This window comes from Perognathus longimembris, chromosome 7 (genome assembly GCF_023159225.1).
Source record: "Perognathus longimembris pacificus isolate PPM17 chromosome 7, ASM2315922v1, whole genome shotgun sequence".
Classification (NCBI taxonomy): domain Eukaryota; kingdom Metazoa; phylum Chordata; class Mammalia; order Rodentia; family Heteromyidae; genus Perognathus; species Perognathus longimembris.
Window position 1 is genome coordinate 16831692 of NC_063167.1, and position 26366 is coordinate 16858057.

General features: G+C 54.2%; 3 protein-coding genes across 4 annotated transcripts; 1 reads left to right on the forward strand and 2 right to left on the reverse strand.

Annotated features, from left to right (window-relative positions):
* Positions 1-1322: 1322 nt before the first annotated feature.
* Fcn3 (ficolin 3) lies at positions 1323-5638 on the reverse strand. Its single transcript, XM_048350614.1, has 8 exons — positions 5511-5638; positions 5199-5294; positions 4865-4909; positions 4625-4657; positions 4272-4399; positions 2850-2979; positions 2631-2765; positions 1323-1685 (listed from the first exon to the last, which is right to left on the reverse strand). Exons 1-8 carry the CDS (start codon positions 5599-5601, stop codon positions 1444-1446), a joined length of 900 nt encoding a protein of 299 aa, XP_048206571.1. The 5' UTR covers positions 5602-5638; the 3' UTR covers positions 1323-1443.
* Positions 5639-7656: 2018 nt separating this feature from the next.
* Positions 7657-12247, reverse strand: Cd164l2 (CD164 molecule like 2). 2 transcript variants are annotated; one of them, XM_048350615.1, is made up of 6 exons: positions 11519-12247; positions 10920-11087; positions 10750-10821; positions 10208-10252; positions 8453-8597; positions 7657-7952 (listed from the first exon to the last, which is right to left on the reverse strand). In XM_048350615.1, exons 1-6 carry the CDS (start codon positions 11604-11606, stop codon positions 7946-7948), a joined length of 525 nt encoding a protein of 174 aa, XP_048206572.1. In that variant the 5' UTR covers positions 11607-12247; the 3' UTR covers positions 7657-7945. The 2 variants fall into 2 exon arrangements, with proteins under 2 accessions (XP_048206572.1, XP_048206573.1); XM_048350616.1 differs by having other exon boundaries at positions 7657-8597.
* An 8463-nt stretch (positions 12248-20710) lies between these two features.
* On the forward strand, positions 20711-21708 carry Gpr3 (G protein-coupled receptor 3). Its single transcript, XM_048349856.1, has one exon. It carries the CDS (start codon positions 20711-20713, stop codon positions 21701-21703), a length of 993 nt encoding a protein of 330 aa, XP_048205813.1. The 3' UTR covers positions 21704-21708.
* Positions 21709-26366: the final 4658 nt, after the last annotated feature.

The window sequence follows — 26366 nt, forward strand, 5'->3', positions numbered from 1 at the left end:
ATCTGAGAAACACTGTAAGCACCATCTACCCTAAAAACCAGCTCCCTAGCTGTCCCAACGTCAGCAACAAGAATCTCTAACTTTCTAGTGTATATTCTCGTGTAAACCTCAGTGGGCCTCAAAATCAGGAACTGAGGATCTAGAGAGGTTAGGTAATTTGTCCATGACCAGTCAGCTACATTTCAGAATAGAATTCCCACAAGGACTCTTTTATCTGCTGATTTCTGCAGTCACTTAATATGTGGCTTTGGAGAAATAAAATGCTCCATAAATGCTAGTCAGTGTCCTGTTGCCTCATGGGAGTGAAAAGTGCCCAGTTTTGGTTTGATCTCTGGTTCAAGACGGCATCTTTTTGGTCAGTTGTGGGGCTTGGCCTCAGGGCCTGGGTGCTGTCTCTGAGCTCTTCAGCTCAAGGCTAGCACTCTACCACTTTGAGCAACTGAGCCACTTCTGGTTTTCTGATGGTTAATTGGAGATAAGAATCTCACTGATTTTCCTGCTGGGGATGGCCTTAAACTATAATCCTCAAATCTCAGTCTCCTGGGTAGCTAGGATTACAGGCATGGACCACCAGCACCAGGCTCAAGCCAGCTTTTCATGGGACAGAAAAGAAGCAGTAAGGGGTGAGAACTTGGCCTATAACCAAGGCTAGGGTAGAAAACAGCTTACCAGAGACAGCAAAGGAACAGAGGTGGTGAGAAAGCTGTGTAATTTCCACTACAAAATGATTTGCTAGCACTAGTTAATTGTCACTGGCTCTGCCTGTAATCTTAGCTATTCAGGAGACTAAATAAGATCTCAGTAACCTGGTTCAAAGAGCCTGAACAGATGAATCCAAGAGACTCTTACAGTCGCTTATCAAGCAAAAGAACTGGAAGTGGAGCTGTGTCTTCCATGGCAGAGTGCTAGCCTTGAGCAAAAAAGATCAGGGACAGCACCCATACTCTGAGTTCAAGCCCCAGTACAAGCACATAAAATAAGTAAATAGAAAAAAAAATTTTTCGGGGGGGGGGCGGTGTTGGTCATGGGGCCTGAACTCTGGGCCTGGGTGCTGTCCCTGAGCTCTTCAGCTCAAGGCCAATGCTCTACCACTTTGAGCCACAGCACTACTTCTGGTTTTCTGGTGGTTCACTGGAGATAAAAGTCTCTTAGACTTTCCTGCCCAGGCTAGCTTTGAACCATGATCCTTAGATCTCAGCCTTCTGAGTAGCTAGGATCACAGGTGTGAGTCACCGGTATCCAACCCCAAATTCTTTTTAAAATGAAACTTAAATTTATATCCCTCCTCCCATAGGGCTTTCCCAGAATACTGAAAGCCAGACAAGGGTTAACAGTCTTTATTTTAAAATGTGGACAGGAAAGCAGATGTGGGTGGCAATGGGGAAGTGGTTGAGGTTCCAGAAGCTCTACGATGAAGAGAAGGGTACTGTTTTCTAGGTTGCCTTAGCGAAGCATCATCTGAACCCTACGGTAAGGGTGGCCCACACCTAGGCCCGTGGACCAGTCGATGCCATACCTGTGGGCAGTGGCTTCAGACATGGCGTAGCGCCCATTGAGGTTGGATCGGTAGCAGGCATGGTACCACCAGGCGCCGTGGACAATCACTGGGCAGTTGCCCTTACTTCCATCATGGTCAGCATCATAGGTGGAAAAGGGCTTCCCACTATGGGAGCTCAGAGAGTCCCCTGCACAGAGAGGACAGAGGCATCTGGAGGCCCCACCTATGCCTGGCATCCTTGGAGCTATTGCCTCAAGGCAGCCTCACATCAACTCTGAGGTGGACATTAGGTCTCATGGGACATTAGTTTCAGCGAGTCCCAGCAGAAGTAGGACTTGAACTCAGGACACCAGCTCTTCCTCCACCCTAGTCTCCTCCAGGGTCCCCAGCTTCCCTCTCCCTCCTCTGTCCATCCTCAGCCCTGGTCAGCAGCCTGAGCAACACTGCCAGGGAGAGCTGGAGGAACCTCTTTAGTGCCTGGGCAGGAAAGGGGGCACCCGCAGTATGTCTCCCCATGACACTCCTCCCTTTTATGTCTTCTGTTTCTCTGAAAGACTTCTCTGGTTTTCCTCCCACAGCAGAAAATACTAATAAGCACCAGAGCCTCTGTCTCTCCATCTCTGTCTCTGTCTCTCTATCTCCCTGCACATTTTTTTTTTTTGCCAGTCCTTGGCCTTAAACTCAGGGCCTGAGCACTGTCCCTGGCTTCTTTTTTGCTCAAGGCTAGCACTCTGCCACTTGAGCCACAGTGCCGCTTCTGGCCATTTTCTATATATGTGGTGCTGAAGAATCAAACCCAGGGCTTCATGTATGCGAGGCAAGCACTCTACCACTTAGGCCACATTCCCAGCCCTTCCTTGCACATTTTTTTGGTAGAGAAGGAAACTGAGGCAGTGACAGGGAAGAAACTGATCACATAGCCTGGGAATGGCAGAGCAGTTTACATCCAGAGCCCACATTCTTTCTCTTCTGTGCCATCCTGCCTCTGGCATGCCATTTCTCAGATGATAAAACTGAGTCCCACAGAAGGGAAGAAGCTATGCCAGCTCATTTATGGAGGCAATGGAAGTACTGGGGGGGGGGGAAGGCAACCTCCCTTCTCCAGGCACCCCCCCCCCTTGAGCCCACTCACCTGCGGTGCCCTCTGAGAATGTGCCTAGCACTAGCTGGTAGTGGTCGGCCTCCCCGAGGAGGCGGAAGGTGGCATAGTGGGCAAAGGTGTGGTTGCCACTGAAGTCTTCCAGCTCCACCCGAAGCTGCCAGGAACCTGCAAGGAGGGGGATCCTGAAGGCAGGGATTCAGGGGGGTGGACTAACACGCTTCATGCCCAGCCTCCCCGCCAGGAACTCACCCTGCTGGGTGAGTTGATACAAATTCTCATTCCCCAGCCAGAACTCAGATGCCTGGTTCCCAAAACCTGCTTTGTAGGAGGCCCAAGAGCGGAAGAAATCCACAGACCCATCCTGCCGTCTCTGGAACACCTGGGGAGACGCGGGAGGCAGGGCATGGGGCGTGGGGCCGGGACAAGAGGGCTGCCGAGGCTGGTGGAGGAGAGGAGTGTGCGGACATTTCCCTTCTCTTTGGATTGGGGCCTGTGATTCCTCTCAGTGTGGTTGGCTTAGGAATATGATTATAAACTCAATTTCCTCGTTAACCTTTTGCTGTGGTTATGGTACTGCGGCTTGAACTCGTGGTCTGGAAGCTGTCCCTTAGGTTTTTTTGCTCCAAGACTAGTGTTCTAACCAGTTGAGCCCACAGCTCAGTCTATCTCACCCCTGCTCAGCAGCTCCTGGCAGCTTCTAGCGCCTGGGAAAAGGGCGATAGCTTGAGGGTTAATTGGCGATAAGAGTCTCACAGACTTTCCTGCCTGGGCTGACTTTGAAACCTGATCTTCAGACCTCATCCTCCTGAGTAGCTAGGATTACAGGTGTGAGCCCCCCCACACAGGGCCCCTTATTAACTTTTACTGATAATCAACCTCATGCCTACATTTTTCTGGCCTCTGAGGAATCTGAAATGATAGAACCATCATCCCTGCCCTAGGAAAATGGTCAGTCCTGCTGAAAGTCAGACTCAAAATAATCTGCTTTAATTTACTATGATTAAAAACAAGTTGGTACAGTGCACCTTCATAGTATAGCTTGAGTCAATTTTTCTTTGTTTTTGGGTCAGTCATGGGGATTGAACTCAGGGTCTGGGCACTGTCCCTGAGCTTTTCCGCTCAAGCCTAGCACTCTACCACTTTGAGCCACGTTGCCGCATCCAATTTTCTTGTGATTAATTGGAGATAAGAGTCTCATGGAGTTTCCTGCCCAGGCTCGCTTTGAACCATGAGCCTCAGATCTCCGCTTCCTTAATAGCTAGGATCACAGGTGTGAACCACCGGCCCTGGGCCTTAAATCATCTTTCTAAAATACCATCCTGACTTGGTTCTTCTCCTGCTTAGAACTCTTCACGGTTCCTTGTAGCCTTCCACACTTCTCAGCCAGTCATGTAATGCCCTCTCCGCTCATTCACATGGTACCCCTAGCTCCTCTTCTATTCCCCTTCTGAGTTTATCTCTTCTTCTACCTGGAAAATGCTTCTACACGGCCTTCCAGTTCCTTTCAGACAGCACCTCCTCTGGGAAGCCTTCCCAGACTTCTTCAGACTCTGCAGCTCAGCAAACATTTGTCAGAGGATTTCTCTAAAGATTTCCTGGTGCCAGTGGGCACTGGCTCCCCCTAGGGGCCAGGGGGAGAAGTGACCCACCGAGCCTGGCCTTTCCACTCACCAACCAGCCACCTCCCAAGGTGTCCATGTCGCAATAGACTGGGAGGGCCCTGCCCTCAGGTAGGCACACGTGGTACCAGCCGCTCAGGGTGGCGCCCTGGCTCAGCAGCTCCTGACAGCTTCTAGGGCCTGGGAAAGGGGAGATCGATTGAAGGGAACCACTAAGTTATTACCCAAACCCTTCCACCAGGCTCTGGAACAAATGTAGGAGCCCCTTAGAGCCTCTTAGCCCCTTGGAGCTCCTGAAGAGGGGCTCTAGGGAGGGCTGGGGAGAGGAGCTTGGTCACTGGGGAGCCCACCAACACCCCAGCTCTGCCTGATTGCAAGTAACTGGCTCTGAAGAAGGGGTCGCACCTTCTTGACACCGGAGCAGGCTCACTGGCTCTCCTGCAGGGAGGAGGATGAAGATGATGGTTCTGAGGTCTGAGGACCCTTAAGAGAAGTCCCCAAACTGGGCCCCATCCCAGCCTTCCACCCCCAGGGGAGGGTGATCCTAGCTGATGGCTGACAGCAGCCACACAGAAGTCCCATGCTCCCCTCTCTTCTGGGGACAGAGAGAAGAAAGCAGGGGAGGGGGCAGCCCCACGTACTCACCGGGCTCACCCTTGGGCCCCATTTTGCCTGGTGGTCCAGGTGGCCCTGAAATCCCAGAGGCAGACTTGCTCAGTACCAAAACGAACTGGAGGTTGAAGCCATCCCAACTCCCTCTTCACCCTCTTCTGGTTCTATGATTGAGGGCAAACAATTTCGCCTCCTTTTTCCTTACTCTTCTCAGTAAAATGGGGATCACAGCACCAACCTGGCAGATCTTGGGGTGCTGGGCACCTGTCCATCTTCAGCCTGGCCCAGAGGCTGGTCCTGCCCTTTTTGTGACACCCAGCTTCCCTCATTACCCTAAGGGCCCTGCCCACTCCCCAACATCTCTCACCGTGAGGACCTGGAGTTCCCTTCTCCCCAGGACTTCCTGGGGAGCCTGGACAGCTGGGCAGGATGACAACTTTGCTGGCTTCCAGCTCCTTGGGTTCTGCAGGGAGACACAGAGTCGGTGGGCACCATGGATTCGTCTCTCCCGGACCCCTCCGCAGTTCTCTTTCTAGCTCCTAGCTTCCAGCTGTCAGGATGCTTGTTCCTGAGTTGGCAAGGTTTGGGGCTATTTCCATCCAATTAGCATACATTTGCATTCTCAACTCCGAATCCTGCTCCTTGGAGAGGGAGTGGGGAGAATTCCTTAGGCCCCTACCTGGACAGCTGAGATGGTCCTGAGTCTTCAGATAGGCAGGCTCCCCACAGAAGAGGAGCAACAAGCAGAATGTTATCCACTGTAAGTCCATCCTGCTGAGCCCACCAGAGGGGGGTGTGGCAGCTTATAAAGGACCAGGCTAGTGGGAAGATATAAGGAAAACTTCCGCCCGTTATCTTCCAGCGACACCCCACCCAGGCTGGAGCCATTGCGAGTACAGACATTTCCTTCCTTAGCCCCAGAGAGAACTGGCCTTGTCCCCTCCTGTCCAGCCCAGATAGAATCATTTGGATTGTCTCACCTTTGAACCTTATGTCATGTGGTCCTTCCATCTGGAGGTCTAGCCTCTTCTGCGAAGCTCCGCCTGTCTGGGAAGGTCCTGCCCTACAGCTGTCTCACTATCCTGTCCTTGTTCATATTATTAATAGTGAACATGGAAGTTGGGCCCCCATGGCTCACACCTGTAATCCTAACTACTCTGGAAGCTGAAATCTGAGGATCATGGTTCAAAGCCAGCCTGGGCAGAAAAGTCCATGAGACTCATCTCCAATTAACCACAAAAAATCTGGAAGTGAAGCTGCAGCTCAAATGGTAGAATACCAGGCTTGAGTAAAAAAGCTAAGGAACAGCACCCAGGCTCTGAGTTCAGGCCCACAGCACCAATGCTAACGAAATAATAGTGACCACTGCTGTATAGCACTCCTGCTTCACTAATGTCACATTGAGTAGCTTGTGACCTCTGACCTTTACATGCCCTGTTAGTCCTTATAACTGGCCATGGGCTATAGACCTGTGCAAAGCTGGTGCCCAATAAGCATCAGTTAATACATAGTAGAGTGCTTGTCTAGCTAGAGGAAGCCAAGTTCACTCCCCAGTACCCCCCCAAACAACAACAAACAAGGAATGTGCAAAACATCCATTAAGCGGCTGGAGGTGACGTTCACCTGTACAGTTGCGTTTGGCATGTGTGAGGCCCAGGGTTCTACCCAGTAGCACCAATATGTGAATAAAGGAGAAAACCCAGATCCCAGAGACAGGGCATGGGGCACGATTCTGCTCTCTCTGGCACTTATGTGCCCAGAGCTTTTCCCTAAGTGCCATGTATCCTGCATCCTGCTAAAGGGAGAGGAGGAACCATGTCTCAGTTTGAATCCTGGGGCTTCAGAAAACACCTGCTAACATACATCTATCAAGTGGGTGGCTCATTAGGGGGCTCCCAGGCAGCCATGATCTGTTTGTGAGGCCATCAGACCTGAGCATGAGCAGAATCTCAGGTGATAGGGGAGGAGAGGAAAGGTGTGATCTCTTATTCATTCAATAAACTCTCCTGTGCTGAACCCAGTGAGTGAACAGGGCTACTAAGCTGAAGACTAGCAGCGGTAAGCTATGGGCCATGTCAGGACCACAAATCACTCAGTACGTGATGGAACAGTTCCTCATAGGCTTCTTGTTGGCTATCTGTAACCACCTGCCAGTATTAATTTTGGATGGTCCAGGAATGATGCTCTAAGTATCCAAATGGCAGGAAAACAAGTTTCCCTCCTCCTGCATGAATCCCTGAGATCCCAAGGCTCTCTGGGAATCTGTCCTCCCCAAAGCCTTCGCGTGTGTGCCAAAGTCTGCCGGCAAGCCCGTTTGCCATGGCTGTTTATGAGAGTCAACACGGAAATGACGCTACCAGCTGCTGGTTGTTCCCCCAGGCAAATCAATGACGACCATCTGGACAAATCACGGGGTGCCTGGAGCGGAGTCCACAGAACAACATGGCTAGGACTAGCCACCCCCCCTTTTTTTTTTTTTTGCTTTTGCTTGAACTCAGGGCCTTGCACTTGGCTAGGCAGGCTCTCTACCACAGAGCCAAGTTCTTGGCCCTGTTTTTATTTCCTTTCTAGACAAGGTCTTGCTATGTAGCCCTGGCTGGCTTCAACTCTCAATAGTTCTGCTTCAGGCTCTCAAGTGCTGCATTACAGGCGTGAACTGCCACATTTGGCTTGAAAACATCTTAAAGGGAGACAGCAACAGTGTTGAGAAGAATTTCTGTTAAGGGGAGGGCCATGGCCATCCCCTCACCCGCCCAAGCCACACGCAGCCGGAGACACGGGACAGGAAGCACAGCGTGGAAACAGACTGTTTTATTTGGGGGCAGACTGTCCAGGCTGGGTTGGTGGGAAGAGGCAGCACAGCCCCCGGCTACCAGTCTGGATGTCCAGAAGAGACAACGGAGGAGACATGAGGTGGTTGAGGGGTGTTCTCAGCTGCAGGTGCCTGGCCCAGGACTGGAGGGGGTGTCAAGGCACTAGCGCTGGGCCTGCTCTGTGCCTGATGCCCACAGGGGCCAGAAACTGGTGGCCAAAGTGTGTCCCACCCCAGTGCCCACAAGGCAGCCAAGAGGGCGGCCTTTGTGTCCTTTAGGGTGGCATCCAGACCCACGAGGGTCAGATTCTGTGGAGGCCAGACAGAGAAGACATTTAGGGAGGTGCCTCTGTGGGCAGGACCCCCCCACACACACTTCCCAGAGAGCAGGTGCAGCTAGAAAAGCAAACACAGCTATGCCTCCATCTCACAGCACACAGAGCACGCGAGGCTTCACACACCCTCCCTCCTCGGAGGAAAGCGCACTGTACACACAGCCCCAGTCTGTGGCTGAGGACCCGCTTGCGCTGGCACCTACTGGTTCTCCTCCCTGAGGGCAGCATGAGGGAGCAAAGACACAGGGGGCTCAGCTGGGCTCCCAGACACCGGGGCCAGGGCTGAGTCCTGGTCCCAGCTAACATCTGGCAGAGACAGCCTGAACTGGAGGAGGAAGAAGGGGCGTGGCTCGCGTGGGGGATGCTGGGAGAAAGTCAATGTCTCTTTAGTCAGCCCATGGAAGGACAGTTCCCTGGTACGGAGGGTGTAGGGAAGGGGGCTGGCCCCCTCCTACCTACTTGCCAGGTACTCACAGTGTCTGGTAAGTGCTGTCCTTGGCCTTGAGGAAGCGTATCATGAAGAAGGCCACCGCCTGCAGGCTCAGCACCAGCACCACGCCCCCAATGAAGCTAGCCCCATCAAAGCCAGGGCCATGGTCTTCAGGGACTGCTGGGCTGCCTGCAGGGTGAGGGACGGCAGAGGTCACAGCAGGCCACAAGCGAGCAGGACCCCAGCATCACCCTCAAAACAGGTACAGGCAGCCTAGAGGTGCCAAGCCGCATCGTGGGACCAAGACTACCGGGCTTAGAAGTCCAGATCAGCTCCTCAGGAGGCTGAGATTTGAGTATGGAGGTTTGAAGTCAGCCTGAGCAGGGACGTTCATGAGACTCTTATTTCCAGTTGACTAGTAAAGGTAGAGCTATGGCTCAAGTGGAAGAGTGCTAGGCTTGAGCAAAAAAGCTAAGGGACAGAGCCTGGTGGAAGGGATGGCACTGGAGAGGCAGGCCTTGGCTAGTCCTGGCCCTGCTCCTGGGCTGCTCCATGGCTTAGTGGCATGCTCTGGGTCTCCTGATCACATGGGCCCCATAGGCTGAGTGAAACCGGATAGCATGGAAGCTCTTCTCCAGCCCATCTGCCTGTCACTAGTCCAATAGAGTAAGGGCACCTTCAGTCAGCCAAGGATCTTAGGGCTCCAACCCCAAATGAGATGATGTGGTCCTTCTCAGGCCTCTTAAGCCTGGAGTTGTTAATCCCCCGAGGAAGGAGCGGGAAGAAGGTGGAGACCCCCAAGCCAACACCCAGCACATGGGGGTGGAGACTAGAAGATAGCATGAACCTGGCAAGTCACCTCCTCAGTAGGACAGAGCTGGACTCGCAGGGTCCCTCGACCCTTCCCTCTGTCCCTGCAAGGGTACCACCTTAGGGATGTCTGGTTGCCAGTCTAGGCCTGGATGGCTCCCAGCTGTGCCATGTTATCATTAACTCCTATCAGGGATTCAATTTCAGGTCCTAGGCCAGGTGCCCAGAGCAGGGCAGCAGCCCTGGTGGGTGTTAGGTGATTCTGGGACGGTGGACAGGGAATGGGGCTGGGAATGGGGTCCACTCCCCAGGGACTGTGGGTGGCCTAAGGGGGTCTGACCATATGAAGGGGAAAGGATGGTCCATCTGCAGCTCAGGGAGCCCCAAAGAAAGATGCTGGGAAGAGGAGAAAGAGAAGAAATGAGCCGCATATGGCAGATCTGGGGCTCGAGCCGAGGGAGCTGAGCCATCAATAATTCAGCCTCTGAGATCAGTTTCTGGCTTTAATTAACCAACAGCCTTTTCAGCCATCCTGACCAAGTCTGGTGACCTCTGGGTCCTGAGGGGCAGTGGGAAGCAAAGGGCGGAGCTCTGGCCCTTGCTCTGCGGAGCATCTGCCCTGTGGACCCTCAGGTTGCAGCATGTAGTCATCCAGGACATCCCATGGAAGAATGGAGCCCCCTCCTCCCACCCAGCTTCAAGGACAGGTCCTCAGTGGTCACTCCAGCTAGAACGAGCTGGGGAAGGGAGGGAAGCCACCATTTCTGATTCACGTCCAGTGTGTCAAAACACGGAAGCAAGTGGGCCTTACTCAGTCTCATAAAATGTTCACAGTTCTGTGAGGCAGATGTTGCCTAGCTCATCTTATAGATGTAGACAGATGTGGACAACTCTGAGAGTGGAGGTCAGGAAGCCTGGCAGGGCCTGACCCCACTCTGTCCTTGCCTCTATACCTCTTATTTTCCACCAACCTCCCAGGCAGTACCTACCTGTTGTGGTTGTCTTCGGTTCATAGGTGGGGTGGTGGTGGGCAGCTGAGAAGACAGGACATATGTAATAACACAGTGCCCCCCCCAAGACCCCAGCCCTGGCCAGCAGCTTGGGCTCTGACTCATATCAGACCCTGCTCAGTTCCTAATACCCACCATATTTTTAAGCTTTAGTCCCCCATTCCCCCCCCACACACACACATACCAGCTGAGCTCTCTCCCTTTCTGCCTACAGGCCCATCTCTAATGTCACTTCCTCCAGGATCCTCTGTTCCCTTCTGAGCTTCCAAGCCACACTTAAGAGAAAATGCTGATACCTGCACCCCTCTCCACACCTGCATAGTTACAGATGAGGAAGCTGTCTGACAGGGGAAGGGAGACTTCTCTGGGAGCTAAAGGCAGAATTGAAACTCTACTCAAGTGTTTGTGGGCTCAAGCCACTTCCAGAGAGGCTGGTTGCTCCTGGATGCAGCAGGCTGTGGCTGGGGAGCCCTCAGCCTTCTCCCCCAAAGTTGCCATAGGGTGGGTGGGAACTTCCTTACCTGGACATGACTCTGAGTGGTTGTAGACAGAGCAACCCTCCTTGGTCACCTCAGCTCGGGCCACACAGTGTCCTGGTGGAAGAAGGTGCAGGTGAGACATGTGGGGAAAGGGGGGTCCTGTGGTTGAGAGTTGGGAGGGCGCTGGACTTGGGGCGGGCACAGTTCTGTACCTGGCTCTTCTGGCCGACAGTGCTGCCAGACGCATCCGGAGAGGTTGTGTGCTCGGTCCCCCTCCACACAGCGTTCGCAGGCCTCCAGCCTGGCGCAGCCTCCTTGGTCAGCTGGCCAGATGTTCAGGCGGATCAGGGCTCCCCGCCCAAAGCCTGGAGCTCCCTTACCTGTGGGTGGGAGTGGGAAGAGAACAGTGCCAGGAAGCCAAGCTGCAGGCCTCCTGCCCCCACGACAGGCCCTCACCCTTAGAGGGGTCTCACGCTTTTGCTCACCCTGGAACTTGCGGGAACTCAGCGTTACACTTGCCTAGCCCCCTTCCCTCCCTCCGGACCCCCTTCCTTTGAGGGCTCCGCTAAGTTCCCCGGTGTGTGTGGCGCTCCCCCACGCCCCTCCCCCACCCGGAGACTACAGAAGGGCGCTTGGGGCGCCACACAGAGGCCGCCCCTTCCTCCCACCCCTGAAGCCCTGCCCGTGTTGGGAACGCTTCCTCCCTCTCCCCGCAGGCCCACACTGCGCGGCGCCGGGGCTGGGGCTGAGGGAGGGGCAAGTTCCACCTGCCCCCTGCCTGGAATCCTCATCGGACCCTGCGGGGCCTTACCAGCCACCGCGAGCTGGGCACACAGGAGGAGGCAGCAGCAGCCGCCACACAGCGCAGCCCGCGAGGCTCGGGGTCCCGGCGTGGCCATGGGCGCGGGGACAGGGACTGGGGGTCGGCAGACAGCTGGTGCGGCGAGTCCCTTCTGGACTCGCTCCCCGGAGCTTGTGGAAGGGAGACCTGGGCAACCAGGGCGCGTTCAGGTAGGGGCGTGGCGGCAAGGGGCGTGGCCGTCTCGGGGCGTGGCTAGGGATGGGGCGTGGTCAGCGCGCTGGGCTGTTTCGTGGAGGCGGATCCAAACAGGGGCGTGGCTGTGTTCTGTGTTTGGGGCGCGGCTTGGACAAAGGGGCGTGGCCCCGAACTTGGAGCCCCACCCCCACCCCAGGCAGAGGCTACTTTCATTCCCTCTTCACAGGTGAAGGGACCCAGGCTTAGAAAAGGTGCGTGACCAGTTCAAGGTTATTGGCAAAAACCTGAATTAGACGGAAATTCACTTTCTTACCTTCAAGGCTAAGTTCCAACCAAGCCTTGTGGGTTGAACCCTCCCCAGCAGGCCCTATAAGGCTGGGCCAGGCTGCCCAGCTGCTCTGGCTGCCTGTGCCTAGAGCTGCTTGTTCTTCACCCCTAGCACCTCCTCCCTTCTCCTCAGCTCACCACCTGACCAAGTCATGGGGCATGCACTCCATGACCAGGTCAACTGGGCCTTCCATGGTCATCTCCATGGCCACTCTTCTGCCCCACCCAGCACCGGCTTCTTTAGATTCTTTTCCTCCCTCTTCAGCGTCTCAGGTTCCTCCTCCTCCCCCTCCTTCCCTTCCTCCCCCTCCCCCTCTTCTTTCCTCTTCCTCCTCCCCCTCCTCCTCCCTTTCCTCTTCCTGCTCCTCCTCCCTCTCCCTGCTTCTCTTCCTTCTCTTCCTCCTCATATCCCCCTTTCAATCAGTAGTGACTCAGTTTAGAGTCCTGAGTCCTATTCCACACACTTCCTGGAGTATCTTGCCCATGCCCCTGCTAGCAGTTCCCATTTAAAAGCTACTAGGTGCAAGAAAGTCCAGAGACTCTTATCTCCAATTAACCACCAGGAAAACGGAAGTGGAGCTGTGCTTTAAAGTGGTACAGCACTAGCCTTAAGTGACAAAGGTCAGGGACAGCACCTAGGCCCTGAGTTCAAGGCCCACAACTGACAAAAGAAAAAAAGAGCCACTGAACTGGGCACTGGTGGGTGGCTTACACCTGTAATCCTAGCTATTCAGGAGGCTGAGATTTGAAGATCATAGTTGGAAGCCAGCCTGGGCAGTGGGACTCTTTTCTCCAATGTATCAGCAAAAAGCCAGAAGTGGAGATATGACTCAAGAGCTAGAGCATCTTCCCTGAGAAAAAAAGCCAAGCAAGAGAGCCCTGAATTCAAGTAAAAATAAAAGCCGTCATCTGTAATCTCCAATTCCAGGACAGTCCTGGCTCCATAGCCGCCACCCCTATAACTAGTAACAGAGCTATCAGTGAGCCCTTGCTGCTAGAAGAAGGGATATTCTCCTAAGAGCTTCATAAGCGGTATTGTCCTCAATTTGCAGGCTTCTCAGGGAGACAGATAAGAGTGCAGCAGGCCAAGCTGTGAAGACAGAATGCAAGGAAGCTAGAGGTCATTCTCCCCTCTTCTGTGCTTTCTGGGGATCCCTGCTTTTTAGACATCTAAAGCCTCTGAAACAATCTGCTCCCTTCCCCCACTCAGAAGGCACCATCATCCTCTCCCCAACGCTGTCAGCCCCCACTTGGGCTTTGTGGTTTCATGCTCACTTCTCCTCCTCTCTTAGCTCCTCAAATTAAAAATCCTTCAAACTCCACATCTCTATCTCCTGAGCCTCGTGCTCATCTTCCCTCAGCTGACCTCCTCCCCACGCTGGCTGTCACAGAAAGAGTGGGAGGCTCTCCGGAAACCATGCACTCGACACACATCTCTTCCAGTTAGCAATGTCGACTCCTGGCTCTCACAGTCTCTCGCTTGTCCTGGGCTCTTCTTATTGCCTTCTTACTCTCTAAGAAAATAGGACAGCAGCCCCCACTCCTTTATTCTAGTTTTTCTGTTTCCTGGGGGGTCCTCTAACCCTGACTCTATATGCCTGGCTGATTCTTCAAGTTACCCCTAAAACAGAGATCCTTGGAAAAAAATAAGCCATTGTACCTGCCTAAAACCACCACTTTCCAGTGGCATCCTATGACCCACAGGGATCTGTCTGTGCCTACATCTTTGAGTTTAAGCCCACTCTTCCCCTTAGGCTCACTGGGCTTCTCTCTGTTTAGCCATCTCTCTATTTTTGAAACTCTTCCACTGATTAGGGACTGTGTACAGTCTGCAACCTGTGTTTGAAACTTTTCTGCCTCTCCAGTGACTTGCTCGATGAGCTCCCTACCCTAAGAGATATCTCCTGGCTATTCTCTATCACAAAGTTTGCCATTCCATCTGGAGCATATGTCAAGTATATAATTAATTTCCCATTGTTTCCTGGGCTATAATCTTCACAAAGACAGGAACCACATTTAGCTTCTTCCCTAGCTAACTATCAGCAGAGTTCAGGGAAGTAGATGTTCATTAGTAGCCAAATTGTACCATTTTGTCACCATTTGTATACATGTCTTTCTGGTCCACGGGTTTGTGAGACCCTAAAGAGATCCTTAAGTGTGTGTGTGCGTGCACATTTGTGCTAGTCATAGGACTTGAACTCAGGGCCTAGGCACTGTCTCTGAGCCGTTTTGCTAAAGGCTAGTGCTTCCACTAGCAACTCTACTTCCTGCTCTCTAGTGGTTATTTGGAGATGAGTTTCATGGACTTTCCTGCCTGCCTAGCTTCAAACCCTGATCCTTAGATCCCAGCTTCCTGAGTAGCCAGGATTATAAGGGTGAGCCACTGGTGCCCAGCAAGTGTTCCTTATTGATATCACATTAAATATCTCTTTGTAGATGCCTATTTCTTCTTGGTAGAGTGGAAGCTCTTTGAAGAAGACAAAGCATTGTGTTCACTGCTGTATTCTGTGTGCTTGGCAAATATACTCAATAAATATGTACTAACTGTTAAAAAATGCAGGAGTGTGGCCAGATTATATCTCTGTCCAGGAGACTGGCAATGAATATTGACTGAATGAATGGGTCTGTGGGAAAACAAACAACAACTAAAAAAAAACAAACCCCAAAACCTAATCATGCAGTGATAATACCCAGACTCTGGGTCTTGGACAAGGGGTTCAGGTGTGGAGATTGTGTACCGCACACATGCACATTCTCAGATCCCTTAGATCTTAGAACCAAGTTCCCCAGATTGGTGGAGACTGAAGAGATAAAGCGATGTCTTACCTGGCCATAAGGTGAGCCATCTGGTGGCCACCTGGGGAACTGCATGTGTTGTCAACTCTAGAGAACCTCACCCCTAGCCCTTTCTGAGGAGAGGCTGTCTTCCAGGTTCCCGTGAAAGGTCCTGTGCACTTGTCTACAAATAGGTCTGGCTCCAGACTACAGGTCTGCTGTTTACTGTGTGGTGTGAGGCAAGTCCCTTCCCTTGCTTCTCTGGGCTTCGTCTCTAGCACCCAGTAGGTGGGAAGGACTGGCCAGGGGGTGTCATTGGAAGAAAGTAGACAGTAGGGGTAGAGGGCATGACGAGGGGAGGAAAGACCTGATGGGCAAGGTGTCCTCAGTTTTCATATCGCCATGAGTAATTTCATTGCATGAGAGAGAGCACGCATGCAAATCTGTGGCCTCTCATCAGCCTCTCACACGTCCCAGGTTTCTCAGGGTCAGATACAGGGCAACACTATGAGCTCTTTTCCTCTCTGGCTGCCAGAGGAGTAACTTGCATTGTGAAGGACACCATGACCATCCAGAGAGGAAGTTCATGACTAATCACCTCCTTCAGCAGAAACAAATGGTTCTTGATGGCCTTCACCCCAAATGGCAGCAAAATAACTAAGAAATTAGGGGGAAATCTAGTTGGACACTGGTGTCTCATATCTGTAATCCTTGTTACTCAGGAGGCTGAGATCTGAGGATTGCGGTTCAAAGCCAGCCCATGTAAGAAAGTCTGTGAGACTCTTCTCTCCAATTAACCACCAGAAAGCCAGAAGTGGAGCTGTGGCTCAAAGTAGCAGAGCATGAACCTTGAGCACAAAAGCTTAGGGACAGTGCCCAGCCTCGAGTTCAAGCCTCATGCCCCACCCCAAAAACATGTAGCCAGGCACCAGGGGCTCACACTTGTCATCGTAGCTGCTCAGGAGGATGAGCTCTAAGAATCTTTGGGTTTTTGGTTGTTTTTGTTTTGTTTTGTTTTTAATTGTATTTTTTTGTCTTTTCTTTTTTTGGTACGGAGGATCAAACCCAGGACATTGCAAGCGCTTTGCCACTGAGCTACATCCCAGCCCAGGATCTTGGTTTGAAGCTAGCCTGGGCAGAAAAGTCCTCGTAAGACTCCTATCACCAACTAACCACTCAGAAACCAGAAGTGGCTCAAAATGGTAGACTGCTAGAGCCTTGAGCAAAAGAGCTCAGGAACAGCAAGCACCTAGGCCCTGAGTTTAAGCCCATGACCAACCAAATAATAATAATAATAATAATAATAATAATAATAATGAGGAAATTCTAGCTAGAATACACAGGACCACACCAGATATCATCTGGAACATTTGGATTCAGATCCTGTTTTGGTGGCAACACAATTCATTTGGGTATAACTTATAGCTTTTTTAAAATTTTTTTTATTTTTATTTTTATTTTTTTGCCAGTCCTGGGCTTGGACCTAGGGCCTGAGCACTGTCCCTGGCTTCTTTTTGCTCAAGGCTAGCACTCCGCCACTTGAGCCACAGCACCACTTCTGGCCGTTTTCTATATATGTGGTGCTGGGAAATCGAACCCAGGGCTTCAAGTATACGAGGCAAACACTCTTGCCACTAGGCCATATTCCCAGCCCTAACTTATAGCTTTTTGACAAAGAAAAATTAATCCAAATACAGATTTGAAAGATGTGGTCTGTATAAGGTGAAGATGACCGTAACATGACAGCTAGAGGACAGGAGAACAGAGTGCAGATAGGGGCCCCTCAGCCAGCACTGGTGCTGGCAAGCAGTGACTTGACCTGCAGTGACCAGAGTTTATACCAGAGGATCGTGAACTATGAAGACACCAGGAATCTATCGTTCCCTGCTTTCATCCCAGCCTCCGCACACCCTTTAGCCATTTTTTTTGTTGTTTTTTTTTGCCAGTTCTGCCGCTTGGACTCAGGGCCTGAGCACTGTCCCTGGCTTCTTTTTGCTCAAAGCTAGCACTCTGCCACTTGAGCCACAGCGCCACTTCTGGCCATTTTCTATATATGTGGCTTTATGTATACGAGGCAAGCACTCTTGCCACTAGGCCATATTCCCAGCCCCACCCTTTAGCCTTTTCTGAGACCAGAGCTCCATTGGGACCCAACTTGGATGGGGGGAGAAGGTGGATCCATGAATCTTGGGATGCTGGTGCCTTTGTCCCTCCTCTGGGACATCCCTACCAGGCATATTATAGCTTCCTCTATGGTTTTCTTTCTTTTCCTGGCTGCTCTGGTCATTTTCATCACCCAGTAGTATTTCAGGACACCTTCATACATTCAGGACTGCTCTGTAGCAGAAAACAGAACCTAGTCACTGCTCCCATGGAGTCTAGAACCAATCCATACCAAAGAAAGAAACATGGATAAATATGCTAAAAAAATAATCGAAGGCTCTAAAAATAATAGAGAAGAAGGTGAGGGAAAGGACAGGTCATCTAGGACAAAGGTTGGTGAAGTCAGCTTTAGAACAGACTGGAAACAGATCTGAAGGAAGTGGAAGGTTCTAGGCAAGGAAACAACCAGTGCAAAGGCCCAGGAAGGGCCCAGCCTGGCCCTTCAAAGGGGGAATTCCCTCAGCCCACTCCTCATTCTCATCCCTAGCCCTATTTCTGGCCTTTTTTGCTGAATAATTGGAGATAAGAGTGTCACTGAGGGGCTGGGGATATGGCCTAGTGGCAAGAGTGCTTGCCTCCTATACATGAGGCCCTGGGTTCGATTCCCCAGCACCACATATACAGAAAATGGCCAGAAGTGGCGCTGTGGCTCAAGTGGCAGAGTGCTAGCCTTGAGCAAGAAGAAGCCAAGGACAGTGCTCAGGCCCTGAGTCCAAGCCCCAGGACTGGCCAAAAAAAAAAAAAAGAGTGTCACTGACTTTCCTGCTCAAGCTGGCTTTAAACTGTGATCCTTAGATCTCAGCCTCCTGAACAGTTAGGATTATAGGCATGAGCCTGGTCAGTGCCCATACCCCTATTTTAGAAATAAGGAACAAAAGAGAGCCTATGGGCTCCCCAAAGTAACCAGCTAGGGAATGGAGGAGTTGGGAGCTGAATCTAGTCTACTCTTTTGGGGGGGGGAGGGGTGGTGGTGATCCTGAGGCTTGAACTCAGAGCCTGAGCGCTGTCCCTGAGCCTCTTTGTGTTCAAGGCTAGCACTCTACCACTTTGGCCTCAGGGCCACTTCTGGCTTTTCTCTGAGTAGTTTATTAGAGATGAGTCTCATGGACTTTCCTAGCCAAGCTGCCTTTGACCTGCGATCCTAAGATCTCAGCCTCCTGGGTAGCTAGGATTACTGGTGTGATCCAGCTGCACGGGGCTTCTTTCTAGTCTACTCCTGATCTCCTCTCGCTAAGCACCCCATCCTCACCAGATCCAAACCAAAATGCACCGCCCCCCACCCCAGCCCCATTCTTTCTTCTCTGCACGTCCACTGCCCCACACCCAAACCCCACACTTGCCCCGTGGACCCCGACCGAGGGAGCTAAGAAGTGGTGCTGAGATGGGAGATCTGGGACCTGTGCTCCACTTTCCTCCAGCCTGACCCCGGGCCCCATTGCCCTTCCACAAGTCTAGAGGGTTTCAGTGAGGATCAGAGCTAGGAACAGCAGACAAGGGGCAGCTCTGACCGCGGGTCAGATCAGGGCAGGCTGGGTGAGGGGAGAGGGTCCCCCTTTCTCCATGCCCGCCCACTAGGGCGGGGAAGCCGACAGGGCCCTGCCCTGAGGACTCGACGGCCAGGTTTGCTCCCAGCTTCTTCCCGGTTCCCCATCTCAGGCTGCTTCAGGGAAGTGGCCCCCGCCCCCCTTGGCTGGCCTTGCACATCCTTGAATTAATAATTCAGATGTGGAGGGGCGGCCCGCCAGGCGCGCGCTTCCGCTCGGCGAGGGCGCCATTGGGCCCGCGGCGGTGATGTCACCGGGCTCTTCACCCCAGCGCCGGCATCACGGGACCCGTCCTGTCCCGACACCAACTTAGCCGCCCGTCACCGTGGTCACCCAGGGTCCTGGTCCCAGGACCCCGCGGCCCGCATCCGGCTTGGCCACCTCAGCACCTCAGCGCTCCGCGGCGGCCCGGTGGCCCGAAGTCCCTCGAGCTGGGGCTCCATCCTTCCTCCGCCGCCGCCACCCCGGGATGCAGCGGAGTCACCCCCCCACCCCCACGCCGCCGCCCCGATCCTGCCACCGCGCTCCCATCGTCACAGCCACCCACGTCCCGCCCCCTCTGCTCCCGTCACCGTCACCCCGAGGCCCCGTTACCGGCAACCCCGTCATCCCGCTGGGGACGCGTGTGCAGCCCATCCCGGGCCCCTGTCACCTGGAGGCGGCCAGCAGGTTCCGGCCACCCCATCCCGGCCTCCCCTCTGCTGTCCTCCCCGTGACGCCTCCCCGCAGTCCCCCTCAGACCTCGCCCAGGTTCTCCCGCCATCGTCCCCGAACCCTCGGCCCGCCGAACCCCCGGCCCGCAGAGGGCGCCGCGTCAAGGACAGCGCCGGCCGCGCGGGAGGGGGCGGGGCCGCGGCCACGGTCTCTTTTTATGAATGGGGGAGCGGGCGGCGCGAGGCCTCATTACTATGCCGCGCATCGTGCGCTGCGCCCCAACGCGCCGCGCCCATTGGCTGGCTGGGCTTCTGACGTCACCGAACGGGTGGCCGGGGGCGGGGCGGGGCGGGGTGACTCACGCCGCTTCTCCCGCGGCCGCGGGGGCTTTTCGGGGTCCGCGCACACCTTGCGCTGCCAGGACCCGAGCGGAGCCTCCCCGCGGCCCGGCCGCGCCCAGTCTGGACCGGTGAGTAGCGGGCATCCAGCGCTCGGGAGGGCACTCGGGATGCTAGAACCTTGGGCAGTCGGAAAGCTCTGTGCAGCTGACCGGGGTCGGAGGTCGAAGCGGGGATTCTGGGTTACCAGATCCTGGGGCTAGCAGGTGGGTCCCCGAGTGTTTGAATGCCGGCCTGGCCCGTTGGGTGGCCTGGAAGGAGGGGAGGGGGGATGAGCATTTCCGAGGGGATCCCAGGCCCTAGAAGGAGAGACTGGCATCTGAGATTGGCTGGCGGGAGGAGTCCCGGGGCGCAGACCCAGGCGTCTGGGCATCGGGAGGTGTCCAGACACCCAGGCAGAGGGCGTAGTCAGGCCCCAATCTCGGTGTCCAGGCGGACGGAGGGGGTCTGGCTCCGGGATCTAGGCTTCCAGTAGGGGGTGGCTCTTACAGAGACCCAGGGGTTAGGCAGAAAAAGAGGGCTGGCTGCTGGCAGAAGTCCGGGAGAGGTGTGGGGGACTGAGTCCGCAGGTGCTGTCACCCCAGGAAGGTCAGGTGGGGGCTGTCAGAAGCCTCACGCGCTCTCCCTGGGGGCGGAGCCTGGGTCTGACAGCTCGGAGAATCGTGAGGGGTCTGGGAGCCTCTGAAAGGAAGTCATCCTCTTTGAAGGAAGGAAGCACAGCTGCCTCCTTTAGAGACGAGTGCCATCCCCGTCCCCCTCCCGTCCCCCCCGCCCCCCCAGCACCTCCCTTTCCCCACGCTTGAGCTATTTCAGGACATCTCCTGGATCCTGCGGTTCCCCATTCACTTACAGCCCTTGATCACCTCTGATCACACACGTGGGAGAAGAGGTCTGATGAATCCAGAGGATTGGAAGGGAAGGTGAAGGAACCTAAGACAGGGATGGCCAGGAAAAGAAGCCCCTGTTAAGAGGCCTGGAGGCACAGGGGGAGAACAGATATCCAGGGAAGAGCTTCAGGTCACGAACTGGAGTCACAACAGTGGTACCCCAACAGGTATCCCAAAGAGCACCTCACCCCTTCTAGACACCTTCCATGAGCACCCAGCTCTGCCAGCATCTCACAGGGTCTTTCTCCTGCAGGTACCATGATGTGGGGTCCAGGCAGCTCGCTGGCCTGGCTCTCAGCTGGTCCAGGCACTGTGAATGTGAGCACCGCAGACCCAGAAGAGGGGCCCACTGGCCCAGCTGCACTGCTGCCCTCACCCAGAGCCTGGGATGTGGTGCTGTGCATCTCAGGCACCCTGGTGTCCTGCGAGAATGCACTGGTGGTGGCCATCATCGTGGGCACCCCTGCCTTCCGGGCCCCCATGTTCCTGCTGGTGGGGAGCCTGGCTGTGGCAGATCTGCTGGCAGGCCTGGGCCTGGTCCTGCACTTTGCTGCTGTCTTCTGCATTGGCTCAATGGAGATGAGTCTGGTGCTGATTGGTGTGCTGGCAATGGCCTTTACTGCCAGCATCGGCAGCCTGCTGGCCATCACTGTGGATCGCTACCTTTCTTTGTACAATGCCCTCACTTACTACTCAGAGACAACCGTGACTCGGACCTATGTGATGCTGGTCCTGGTGTGGGGGAGCGCCCTGGGCCTGGGGCTGCTGCCTGTACTGGCCTGGAACTGCTTGGATGGCCTGACCACGTGTGGTGTGGTATATCCACTCTCCAAGAACCATCTGGTGGTCCTGGCTATTGCCTTCTTCATGGTGTTTGGCATCATGCTGCAGCTCTATGCCCAGATCTGTCGCATTGTCTGCCGCCATGCCCAGCAGATTGCCCTCCAGCGGCACCTGCTGCCTGCCTCCCACTACGTGGCCACCCGCAAGGGTATTGCCACACTGGCCGTGGTGCTTGGCGCCTTTGCTGCCTGCTGGTTGCCCTTCACCGTCTACTGCCTGCTGGGTGACGCCAACTCCCCATACCTCTACACCTATCTCACCCTGCTCCCTGCCACTTATAACTCCATGATCAATCCCATCATCTACGCCTTCCGCAACCAGGATGTGCAGAAGGTGCTGTGGGCCGTTTGCTGCTGCTGTTCCTCTTCCAAGATCCCCTTCCGGTCCCGTTCTCCCAGTGATGTCTAGCTATGTCCTGGTGCCCGGCCGCCCTGGGGAGTTGCTTTATTGCAACTCCTTCCACTCCACACCCCTCAAGACCCAGCTGGTTCTGGAGTTCTAAGACATTGGGTGTTCCAGGATTCTGTTCAAGGTCCCTGTAGGCGGTTAGCTGGCTCCAGGGTTCTAGAATGTTCTAGGCGGCCAGGGTTACACTCAGAAATGTACCACTGCCCGGGTGGCTTGGCAGTTCCAGAATGCTGGGAATCTTACAGTGCCATTCCAAGTCCTCAAATGTTCCTCTCCCTGAAACTTGACCTTGGCCATGTCACTTTACTTTTGAATTGTTGAGTCAAAGAGGATAGCCATTTAGTTGCCTAGAGAGAAAAAAGATTTATCTATATCTATATCTATATATATGTGCACATACAGAGAAATTATATTATTTATATTTATAAATTTATTTATGGATGGTTAGGGGGAAAAAAAGACCCACATCTTGAAATCTAAGGCCATACTAGGGTATCCCCAGTCCTTACACCCCCATTTCTGACCTCAGTTCCTGGAGGGGGGAATGAAGAAAGAGAAACCATGTATTTTGTTAATTGTTTTTGCTTATTTTTTATCGAAGAGATCATAGAAACCAGAGCCTTCTCCCCAGGCCTGCCCTCCTCAGGTCTGCAAGGGAACACACCAGCCTCTGGTTTTTTATTTTTTTAAGAAGCCATTACCTGAGCAACCGAGAATTCCTCCGCGCTGGGGCCCTGCTGCCCTCTGGTGGTAATTTTGGGGAATTGCATCCTGGCCAGGCAGTCGGGACTAGAAAATGCAACCCCAACTCTTAACTCCAGTCTGGCGTCCAGAGTCACAGCCATGGCCTGGTAGCCAGGCCTCACCCCGAGGTGCCCTAGGGAAGGCGGGGCAAGAGCCAAAACCCCACCCTTCTGCCAACCGGGGTACTGGCCCCCAGTGCATTCCCTGTTCCTCTCCCAACCCAACTCAGTAATAAATGATTTTGTGATACCTATTTCTATGAGTTTATGTTTATACAGGGTGTACAGGCTGGATGGAGGAGGGTTTGGGGAACGAGAGGGCTGGGTATCCAGGTGGAGTCAGTCTGACACCCACCCCCCCCCCCCCCCGCCCAACACACACCCTATCAGGATGTCAATATCCACCTGGCACAGACCTCCCCTCACCCTGGGGGCAGGAAGCAAGGTGCTGGGCTGTTCTTGGGTTGAGCATGCCCACATCCTGCCCACAGTAGCCAGTGTGGGGCTTTGGCATGAAGCATGTGCTCACAGGATGTCAAAGTCCTTCATAATAATAGTCGCTTTCCTCCGTTCGTGTGTTAACTGTGGCCACTGTGCTAGGGTACCGAGTAGCCTCTCTCCCCGACACTGCACACTCGTCTCCTGGCACAGGTAGTATCCTCTCCATTTCACAGAGGAGGAAACCGAGGCTGAGAAGGGCAGAGGTTGACATAAGCTCATATAGCTAGGAGTGTCTCGCATCTGTGTTCTGTTCCCTGAACAACAGCCTCTCACGTCCTTTTTAGGATGTTTTCAAGCCGCCTCCCCAATAGTGGCCACAGGAGTCCAGGGAGGTGGGCACGCCACAGAGCCCTGTCTTCTCTCCCAGTCTCTCTGGAGGATCCCAGGAAAGAATCCTACTCCACAAGCACCAGGCCAAGCTTGGGGACAAACACTTCACATGCCACCACCATGATGTCACCAGACAGGTGCCTCCCCCCTCCCCGCCCTCTCCCCCTCCCCCACCCTCAGTCCTGGCCTGGTGCTGTCCCTAAGTTCCTTTTTACTCAAGGCTAACACTCTACTACTTGAGCCACAGTGCCACTTCTGGACTTGTCTGTGATTTAACTGCAATTAAAGCCTGTTATTAATTTAATCACAGGCTTTCGTGCCTGGGCTGGCTCCAAATGGTGATGGTCAGATCTCAGCCTCCTGAGTAGCTAGGATTACAGGCGCGAGCCACTGGCGGCTGGCGGTGGATCCTCCTCCTCCTCCTCCTCCTCCTCCTCCTCCTCCTCCTCCTCCTCCTCCTCCTCCTCCTTCCTCCTCTTCCTCCTCCTACCCTTCTTGTTATAAAGGTGGCATACAGAGGGGTCACAGTTACATAAGTCAGGTAAAGGGTACATTGCTTTTTGGACAATGTCACACCCTCTTCTTTTGTTTTTGTTTTTGTCAGTCATGGGGCTTGAACTCTGAGCCTGGGGGCTGTCCCTGAGCTCTTCAAGGCTAGCGTTCTACCACCTGAACCACAGCGCCACTTTCAGTTTTCTGGTGGATAACTGGAGATAAGAGTCTCACAGACTTTCCTGCCCAGGCTGGCTTTGAACCTAGTTCCTCAGATCTCAGCCTCTTGAGTAGCTAGGATTACAGGTGTGAGCCACTGACCCCTAGCCCCTCCCTACTTTTCAAAAGAAGTTGTTGACAGCTGGGCACTGGGTAGCTCACACCTGTAATCCTAGTGACTCAGGAGGCTGAGATCTGAGGATCATGGTTCAAACCAGCCTGGACAAAAAAGTCCATGAGACTCTTATCCAACTAACCAGCAAAAAGCTGAAAGGGGAGTTGTGGCTCAAGTGGTAGAGCACCAGCTTTGAGTGAAAAAGCCAAGTGAGAGCACAAGGTCCTGAGCTCAAGTCCCAGTAGCAGTGTATGCGTGAGTGCGCGCGCACACACACACACACCTCACACACGCAAAAGAGAAAGTTGAGGCTCAGAAAAAATGTCTCTTCATTCATGGATGTCCCTGTGGATAGCTCACGTCTAGAGAGATAATAACAATAAATAGAAAATTTTGTTGTCCCCCTAACCCCCCCAAAAAACTTCATGGTGATAAGTCCTCAGATAAAAAGGAAAATAAGGAAGAAGCCTAGGGAGTATAGGAGTAATTTTTAAAAGCAGCTGTTCAAAATGAAGGCCTCCTTGAAAAGCCCGAAGTGACAGTGAGGACTTGAGTTCTGGACCCAGGTCAGCAGGCTAGGAAACTGAGGCAGGAAGTCCTATGTCTGGGCCAGGAAAACCCTGGGGAGTCTCCTTTACACCCATACCTTAGGCTCAAGGAAGGGCACCCAGGGAGGGCCTGGTGCTTGTTGCTGGGGGAGGGGGGCCCTTTGTGTTCTTATCCGGACCTGCCTTGTCCAGAGCAGGGAGCACTGGGGGGGGGGTCCCCCCCATTTCCCCCAGACCCTGCCCCACCTGTAGAGATGCACCCCATTCCTGCTCCCACTCCAGCTTGCATCAGGGCCTGGAGAAGTCGGCTCCACCGCCGGAGGACGGTCCCTGAGGGAGGGGACCTGTTTGTCTACTCAGCCATGAAAGCAGCCGCCTCTGTCTCTCCTGAACACAAGTCCTGCCTCCCCCCGCTCGGCTCCCCCCTCAGCCTCCCCAGGGCTGAGGGCCACAGCTGGGGGGGGGGACTCCACGGGGGGCACTGGGCCTCCCCTGGCTCTTCAGCCTCAGCCTCATAATGGTGCTCAGGCCAGGACTGTTCACACAGCATGCCTGTGTGTGTGCGTGCATGTGTGTGTGCACACACGTGTGCATGGGGGAGAGAGGGCCAAGCTTTCTCCCAGCCTCTGCTTCTGGAGCTTTCCAACCCCAAGGCCTGACCCCACCCAGCTACAGAGGCCAAGGAGGGGGAGCTGGGCAGTGGGCTCCGGGAATTGGGGGCGGCAAGGGCGCCTGGGGGGGGCGCGGGCCCGAGTGCCCCCCACCTCACCGGGGCCACGGCCGCCTCTGCCTGCCATGAGCGAGGAGACAGCAGCTATTAATATGAGATGCTTCCGCGGGCGGGAAAGCAGGCTCCCGGGCCGGGCTGCGGCGGGCTCATCTGTCAGAGCCTGGAGCCCCGTGGTCCTGCGGCCCTCAGCTCCTTCCATGCCAAGCTGCGTGTGCACACACACACAGGCACACATGCGGGGGAGCAGGCACCTGGCTATCCAGAGCATGCACACACACAAGTACACCCAGTACCTCCACACACTAGTGCAGCACATGTACACAGATTCACACACGTGCACAGTTCCACGCTGGTTGCATAAGCAACCCCGCTTGTGCACTCATACACAACCTGCACACGTGTTTACAGGTGGTATCCATACAAACATAACTACGCAGGCTCGATGACGAGTGTAGGCACACACAGCAGTTCACACCGTGTACTCACGCTCCCCCGCCCCCCCCATGCCTGCCAGTGCCCGGCAATCATGAATCCACTGCCCCCCCCCACCCACCCCCAGCCCCTGGTCATCAGCACTGATTGGCTGGCTCAGCCCCAGTCCCTTCCCCCAGCTTTATAACAAGCAGTTCCTGCTCCTTCCAACCCCCCCAGGGGGCCCCAGATCCCTGATTAAGCCCCTTGCTAATTGGCCAGCAGCCCCTTGACTTTGCTGCGGGCCTTCTCCAGAGCTGGGAGCAAGAGGCTGCAAATTGGCCAAGCAGAATGGATCTGGGGAATTGCATGTGTGTGGGGGTGAGGGTGGGAGGGCTGAGAACCCAGTGCGGCACCCTCCCCACCCCCCCCCCCAAGGTCCTGCAAAGGCATGCCTGTGATCCGCATGTACTCACAGGAAGCCATTTCAGCATGCACGTTTACACCCACCTCACATGCAGAGGAATATTCACCCCTCTGCACACCAATGCAGACCAATGCTAGCGCACACGCA

Coding starts and splice junctions, on each gene's coding strand:
- Cd164l2 (XM_048350615.1), bottom strand. CDS start 11,606: ATGGCCACGCCGGGACCCCGAGCCTCGCGGGCTGCGCTGTGTGGCGGC. Junction 11,088..11,518: donor TGCCCAGCTCGCGGTGGCTG/GTAAGGCCCCGC, acceptor TCCCACCCACAG/GTAAGGGAGCTCCAGGCTTT. Junction 10,253..10,749: donor CCACTCAGAGTCATGTCCAG/GTAAGGAAGTTC, acceptor CTGTCTTCTCAG/CTGCCCACCACCACCCCACC.
- Gpr3 (XM_048349856.1), top strand. CDS start 20,711: ATGATGTGGGGTCCAGGCAGCTCGCTGGCCTGGCTCTCAGCTGGTCCA.
- Fcn3 (XM_048350614.1), bottom strand. CDS start 5,601: ATGGACTTACAGTGGATAACATTCTGCTTGTTGCTCCTCTTCTGTGGG. Junction 4,910..5,198: donor GGGAACTCCAGGTCCTCACG/GTGAGAGATGTT, acceptor CTGGGATTTCAG/GGCCACCTGGACCACCAGGC. Junction 4,400..4,624: donor CCTGCTCCGGTGTCAAGAAG/GTGCGACCCCTT, acceptor CCCCTTTCCCAG/GCCCTAGAAGCTGTCAGGAG.